Source organism: Rhinolophus sinicus, chromosome 4, assembly GCF_057876585.1.
Source record: "Rhinolophus sinicus isolate RSI-liver-muscle chromosome 4, RSI-T2T, whole genome shotgun sequence".
NCBI classification, from domain to species: Eukaryota; Metazoa; Chordata; class Mammalia; order Chiroptera; family Rhinolophidae; genus Rhinolophus; species Rhinolophus sinicus.
In genome coordinates this window covers 111,139,780-111,147,947 of record NC_142504.1, presented here as the reverse complement: position 1 = coordinate 111,147,947, position 8,168 = coordinate 111,139,780, and the positions used below count along the sequence as shown (strand labels likewise).

At 38.6% G+C, this 8,168-nt stretch overlaps 1 protein-coding gene across 1 annotated transcript; it reads right to left on the bottom strand.

Moving 5' to 3' along the window:
* Positions 1 to 478: 478 nt before the first annotated feature.
* On the bottom strand, positions 479 to 6,624 carry LOC109446204 (uncharacterized). The gene is given in 3 exon segments (XM_088797620.1): positions 479 to 877; positions 879 to 1,272; positions 6,563 to 6,624. Coding segments are annotated over 3 exon segments (855 nt in total).
* Positions 6,625 to 8,168: the final 1,544 nt, after the last annotated feature.

Genomic DNA, 8,168 nt, shown 5'->3' with positions numbered 1-8,168 from the left:
CTATTTCCTGGGAACTGCAGTGTGAGTTTGACCTTCGAGAATTCCCCAGTTTGGGAAACTTTGGTGTGTGTGAAAACCTCGAGTTCCCACTTTCGCACAGCTCTAGAAATCACTGAAATAGTTATACTTAAAACTGCCTTGCTCAATTTCAGGTACAGATCTTTTGGACTTTGGAGCAATCCTTGTTTGTGCACATGGAAGTGTGTAGTTATAGTGACATACATGTATAAATAGATGATAGATAGATAGATAGATAGATAGATAGATAGATAGATAGATAGATAGATGATAGATGTGAAGTGTCAAAATCTTTATTAACATTCAGTTTAAAAAACTTTACACCTATAATACGCTAAGACATACTAGGAGTGTTGCTTCTTCAAGAAGTCATCCTTTATAGTTTTTCCATTTGTTTTTAAGTTGTGGAACTCTGTTTTTTTTGTTTTTTTTATTTGTTCTTTCCAGTTGTTGTTAAGCGCTATAAGAATTCATGACCTTGGCCCAGGATTGGTAATATTCTGCCATTCTCTTCTTCCCCACTAAAGTGGTTCTCCATAACGCTCAAAGCCGAGTGGCCAACACAACAGTTCTCATGGAATTGTGAAGCCTCAATTCCATCAGTCCCACTGAGTTCTTCCATCAGAAGATGCAGGTTTTCCTTCTCAGAAAGCTTCTTTGCAGCCTCGAGGTTGTGAGAGGAGGGCGAGGATGATGAAACAATTTTGGTGTCCTGGATGGTGAGCACGTTCCCCAGAGGCTCCAAGACTCCAGGGTGGGTCAACAGGTCCACAGTCCCCGCTGTGAAGTTAGCCATCATCCAGACATTCTCTTTCTGGACTTGAAATCCTCCATTTTTTAGCAGAGACACTAAGGGGGGGCAGCACGCCACAAGTCATTAGGTGCTGGGTGTGCTGGCAATCCTCTCCCTGACCCCACAGTGTCAGGGCCCAGGCTGCGTCCTCTGCATGGAGGACACAGGACTCGGGTGCTGGGGCAGCACGCTCACCACACCTGTCAGTGGCCGCCTGGGTCTGGAGACCCATTTCAGTGTGCAGAGCGGGGGTCAGGACTTCAAGTTCCAAGCCAGTCACGAGCTTGTCCAGCCTGGGCAGGGCGCCCCTGTCAAGCCCGCGGCCATCCCGGGTTGCAGCCATCACAGTGGGAGGACGTGGCTCAGCAGGGGTCCAAGATCGCCTCACTGTCTCATGCTGCTGTCGATGGAAGAGGGCGGGTCCTGGGTCCTTCACCTCGTTTTGCCAAGGGTACGGGTTTCTTCACAGGAGGTCAAGGTCCCCGTGAGCTCACAGAAACGTGATTGGTATGGCTGAGGAAACCAGGCATGTCTGGACCGTGGGCTGTCGCCTGCTATGCCACCAAGAGCTCACACTGCCTGTTCCCACACAGGCATGTGTGTGTGTGTGTGGGGGGGGGGGGCAGGAACTCCGTTAAGGGCTAGGCGCCCACACCCTCCACACATCCCCTTCGGGTCTGTTCCAATGGCCCCCAGCAATATTGCTCAGAGCCCAGGCTGCCTCCAACTGCAGACAGCAGTGAAGTGATGACTTCAGGACTGCCACCACCCTGGGAATGAGCTCTGCTTCCACAATTGGTTTTAGAAGAGGGTTCCTTTCCCAGGACCGCATTTTCCTGGCTGCCTGGCTGGCCTGGAAACATAGGTCTGGATCTGAGATACTCAAACCAATGATTATTTCATGCAGGGTGAGGCTGATCCCTTTGGCCAGCTCTCCAGAAGCTGGGTCAGGGGGGAGATTGGTGATGTTCCTTCCCTTTAGGGCTTGCTCATCTGTCTTTACCTTCACAGCTCGAGGCTGACTGCCATTCCCTGTCGCCACCTCACAGATGCATCATTGCCTCTCTTCTGGAGCTTCTAAAGTCAGCATATTGACTAGAAGAAGTAAACCACCTGGCAGGGAGCCTCCCTGATTGGTGAGCTAGAAAGAAAGCGATATTCAAAGTCCAAAACCCAAGTTCCAATTGGTAACTAAATAGAATGTAGAACCTGATATCACCTACAATGTTATTTAACTTTCTTAGGTGTCAGTTCTGCCATCTGTAGATTATGGGTAATAATATCAGACTTTTCTAAAGTTCAAGGCTATTTTGAAAGGAGAATATTATTAATGCATTAAAAAAACTTCTAAAATATACAATTCCTGTTAACATTCCTTAGGCAAGGCAATGTACTTTAATTATAATCCTGCCTTGTGTCAGCAAAGTCATATGAATGAGAGAAACTGAGGAAGAATCACCCTACGAAAGAAAGCGGTGATATATTTGAGCTTCTCAGAAGTCTGTGAGGGGCTGTCATGAGGGTCTCAGCATTTACACTTGCATTTATATATACCATTCTCTCATCTCCCATGAAATATCGACTAAGCATTTATATTTATTGAGTAAAGTAATACATAAATCTAACAGAGTATCGAGTTTAAGAAGATTATAATTTACATTGTGAGCCTATACTAGCAGTCATTAAACAGCCAACGACATGTTTCTAAATTTAGTGTCCCAAATAATATTAATAATTGCTCAGCTACCCTAGTTCAGCAGTCCTTCCTCCCTGTTTGCTCTGAGAACATCCATGGCTAATAATTCTAGAACAGCTATGATTTTATGCTCTGCTTGTTATTTGGACATTTGGTTAATACTAACGATATTTCAGAGCACATGGGAGGAGCAAAGGGGTGAGAGCTTGCATGGAAGCGTTTGTCAAAGATTATAGCAGAAAAATGGACATCAGAGCAAAAGAAAAAGCCAGAGCAGCGTGAATGATGGAAAAGAGTTTTATATTTATGTTGGGTGAAAGCATGTTTAAAAATGAATGGAGTATAAATAGATAATTGAGATGAATCATTATAAAATATTTAAAAAAAAAGGAGAGGCGTGAGTTTTTGTTTTGTTTTTGGTATCAAGTAGGTGAAAATGAATGCCTATGTAGAGAATTATTGACAGGGAAGTCAACTCACAATTGATGTGATTTGCAGCGAGGTGGAGAATATCTGAGAAGAGTGTGCATCTTTTAAATCTACACAGCGGAGAATGGGAGAGAAGCGGGCTGGAAAATGTAGGGGGTCTGGTGGGAGCGCAAAAGGAGAAGCTGAATTTGTTGTCTCTATAATGAGAGAGGAACTGATCTCTCTGACTTGCTGTTTCCCTTCGGTAAAACTCAACAGATATGGAAATGCTGAAGAGTTGTTATCATTCAAGGATGATGCATGTGGACCTTAGGTCGGGAGATTTGAAGTAGGCCATTAACTGAACCTTGGGGCGAAAGCATGGGAAGATATGAGGCCCTACTGGACCAGGTGTGGAAGACCTTCCCTAGAGCTGGCCTTTGATGGACAGTTGGGGACAGTCCCTGCACAGACAGGAACCTGAAGGTGTAGAAGAAAAGTTACTAAGCATTTGTAGATTTCCAACAATATTCTATCATGGTCATGAACCAATTTTTCTATTGTGCATAAGGGACATTTCTAATCACCTTTATGTGTTCAAAGAAAAGATGAAATCAGTTATATTGAAAAATATGACAAAACCCTTCATTATGTTATTTATTTAATAACATTTTGGAAACACTGCTATTAAACATTTAATTTAAAATGGCTCACAAAGGTTAAAAAAGGCAGATATAATATTAAATTAGAAATTAATTTACTATCACTTTTTGTAAACTGCAGGGTTTTACACTGAAAATAATTTGAAACAGTTTTTTTTTTATTTAAAACGGTTTTTAAAATTATTGTGAAGCTATTTCATCAATCAGATAAAGTCTTATTGACATTTAACCTATCCTTTCAAACTGTAAAATTACTTACAAACTCAAAGCTAGAGACATATTATTTAGTCAGAATAGTCCTTTTCCAATGTCACTTCAGATTTCAAAATGAGCCCTGGAAGAACAGATACTACTTTGCCTCAAAGGGACTTTTCTGACATTAAAAAAAGCTGACATACTTTCATGTTTCCGTGTCATTTTTCCAAAACAGCTGTTTCAAGAAATAGCCACTGAATTCACGTGAAACATTTTGCCTTCTAGCTACAGAAAGCACCAGAAGAATTTTTCTCGGTCACTGTGCTTGAGTGTGAAAAATATGAACTGGTGACAAGACTCCAAGGAAAAGAGCAACATTGTCAGAATCAGAGCCAATATTCTCATCCTAGCTGGACCATTGAGACACAAACTACATTCAAGCCAAATAACAGTGCGACATGCAGTAGGCATAGAGTATTTCACCGCACTCACGGTACATATATAATTACATAGCAATAGAAATGTCTACTGCCATGTTCCTAGCTTCTGATGGGGTATGTTACTTCCTACAAGGCTTTGCAATTTTGATTCTTGATGGTTTTCTACTGACAAGAAGTCCACTTTTGAATTCCCAAGCCCACCAAAAGAACAGCTTTCCAAAACTCCATAATGTACAAAAGAAGCATACACGAGGAATGAGATTAAAAGGTTCTATTACAAAAACTGCCCATTTCACTTAAGTACTCTGTTTCTGAGTAATCAGTACGATGCAGTACAACATATCCAATTATATAAACCGATTCATACAATCTCTGTGAGGCCGTCACAAATACAAAATATTTTTATCTGGCCAGAAGCTGAAATGCGAAACAAGTTGGGAAACTTGGTTCCAAGAATTGCAGACAAATTGTTTTCCAGTTACAGAAATATAACTTCTTAAGCTCTTCTTGCTTATTCTTAAAGTACACAACAAATCTCACAAGTGCCTACACCAACTCGGAAAACATAGCCACTCTTTTAGTATCACATAAAAATGTAAATAAACTGTGTCTCCTTTTTCCAAATGGAACAGTGACTCCAACGTTCTCATGTTTGTTGGATTTTTGTGAAGTTGTCAGCTAAATGTACTAAGAGGCCAGGGGTAATTATAGGCAGCTGAGGGGTGAATCAGTTTGCTGCAGTTTTATTTAGCTTTTATATGTTACAATCCTTGAATTAGAATGCAAAGTATCTATTTCATGCATATCATTTATCAGGGAAATAAATACATAATGGCCTAATCGACCTCCAATAATTTACCCTTCCTGATTATCTGATACCCAAGATTCTGAGTGTTTGTTTTTTCAGGCCTGCATTTCTTGCTGAGGCAGTAATTTAACACATTATACTCTCATTTATATAAATGTCAAGAAGATTGACAGTTACCACATCTGTAATGATAAATGCAGAGAGTTGTTGAAGCATCTTGTGGCCGTTACTACTACTTTGTCACAAGTTTTCTACCCGGTTTGAAAGGAGAAGATATTTGAGTTTCATGGTGTTATTCTAGGTTTTAAGATAAAGATTTGCTGTATTGATAAAGACGCAGAAAGACACGGACCTACACACTAAGTAATATCTGCTTTGGGGGAATGGTTACTCTATTAAAAAAACAACAACAATGATTTCAAGCCATTTAATTTGATCATGTTGTTATTGCCATTCAATTTTGAGACAATCTGAGTGAAACAAAATTTCACACAATAGTAAGAGCCCACTTCACAGATATTACCCAGTGGCGCTCACTTAAAAGGGCAGGGGCATCTGAACTGAAGGCTTACGCAGTATTATATTCAGAGGTGGGGAGGGGTATGTTTAACAAATTCTATTCCTTCAGAGTGACCTTTTTGGAATTATCCTTCCAGAAAAGCAGGCAGTGGATTGCATTTTACATGGAAGCAGAGTAAATTGTATGAACCTTGATTTCAGCTGCCTTACAAATATCGGTGAAATCTGCTGTTCTTAAGTACTGCTTGTCAGTTAAGCTCTTCTTAAAGGAGGGTGTTGCTAGTACCAATTCCCTACGAAGAGTTACTTTTCTCCAGGTTTTAAAATACATATTGTATGTTTACACAATTTATTTGGATACTTACATACACACGTATATGTATGTATATGTATCCTTTTAAAAATCTATGTTAAGTGTTGATACATATTTTAACTACAATTTTGTTATATAGAAACTATAGACTAACTTTTTCTTTTTTTAAGATATTTAAGATCTATGCATTTCAGAGCTGGAAGCCACTGAGTTAGCACATTTGAGTCCCACGGTCAACATGTTTATGGCATTAACTGTTATAAAACCAGTGAGATACACTTAGTTTTCCAATATGAAAGTTATATTTGTTTCATTATTATTCTTACACATTTAAAGTCTTGAATCTCTAAATATTCTAGCTAATCTCTACCAGTTTTCTTGTCAACACTGTTTGTCTCTGGATTGCTACACAAAGTTCTACTCAAATTATCAATGTTCACTTATTCCACATGTATAGAAGATTCTTTGCAAGTGTCAAAAACTGTGCAAGGAAATGCAAAATAAAATGTTGAGCAAACAACCACAGTCCTTGCTTTCATGGAACAGATGTTTGCGATCCTTTGTTCCAATTGCCCATATCCAGTTTTCTTTTACCATGTGAGTAAGCAAATGACCTCTTCTTCCCTGATCCCCTCAGTAGGATTCTTGGGGAATGAAATATCATGTTTAGTGTAAATCCTTTTTGAGGATGGATTTATGAAAGTCCGTACCTGCTGAACCACAGCTCCTTTCCGTATCTCAGAACTTTCATCTGCATCTGGAAGCCATTCATCTATTGATGGACATTTCCGTTGTTTCCATGTCTTGGCTATTACGAATTATATGCCTGTAATGAACATAAGCATGCATATATCTCTTTGAGATACTGATTTCATTGCCTTAGGATAAATACCCAAAAAGTGAGATTCATGGATCATTCGGTAGTAGTATTTAAAATTTGGCGGGGAAACTGTACTGTTTTCCATATGGCTGTACCAATTTACATGCCTACCAACAGTTTACAGGGGTTCCTTTTTCTCAACATCCTCATCAATACTCACCTTTTATCTTTTTCATAATAGCCATGGTAACAGGTATGAGATCGTATCTCATTGTGGTTTAGATTTGCATTCCCCTCATGATGAGTGATGTTGAGAACATTTTCATATACCTGTTGGTTATTTGTATGTATTCTTTTAAGAAATGTCTATTCTGGTCATTTGCCCATTTTTAAAATTGGATTAGTTTTTAGCTATTGAGATGTATGAGTTCCTTATATATTTTGGATATTCACCCCTTATCCCATATTAGATTTGCAAATATGTTCTCCTATTCCATAGATTACCTTTCTCTCTTGATTGTTTATTTTTCTGTGCAGAAACTTTTTAATTTGATGCAAGTCCCCCTGTCTATTTTTGCTTTCTTCTCTGTATTTTTGGTGTCACATCCAAAAATTCCTTGCCCAGGCCAATGTCCAGAAGTTTTGACCTATGTCTTCCTCTAAGAATTTTATTGTTTTTAGGTCTTATATCTAAGTTTTTAATTCATGTGAAGTTTATTTTTGTATATTGTGTGAGATTAAATCCTTAGTAAGAAACTTTGGTCTGACCTTCTTTTTTTTTTTTTCCCCCTCGCTTGAAGTCATCCATATAAGAACAAGTCACTTTACACTTCTGTTCAAGTTTTTGGAAAATATCTCAGTTAATCACAATTTTGATAAATTGAATATTGTATTACTCATATCTGGAACTATCCAAGATTCTTAAATCTTGGGGACTACATGGAGCTTTGAATAAACTTGGGTAATGACCTCAAAAGGTGACTTACTCATTCCTTTTTTATTTCTTATTTTTTTGTAAGAATTGTTTTCCTGGTGACTATGTGTAACTTTAGGTTTTTCTTCACTTGCTAGTGAACTGGTACAACAATCTTGATTATAATTATGACTAATTGTTATTTCTTGAGCTCTTAATAAATACTTTTAAAAAATAGGCTCTGACACAGTTTGATCATAACGATCACACTATAGGTAAAATAAAATGTACAGATACATTGGAAATAATTTTCATCATTGGATAAGTAGATCCCATAATATATCATAAAGAACCTTGAATCTTTCATGTTTTCTAATGACACAGGAGAAAGGCTTCTTACTGTGAATGAGGTGCTAAGAATTAAAATGGGAGCTTTAGAAAAATAACAAGGCTTGGAATAATGTATTAGTAACACATAAGTAAAAATAGACCACAGACTAGTAAAACTAATAAGGAAGATGGGATATAGGGAAAAGAGTCAATGACACAGGAAGGAAGCGAGGAGAAGAAGAAGGGTTCAGAG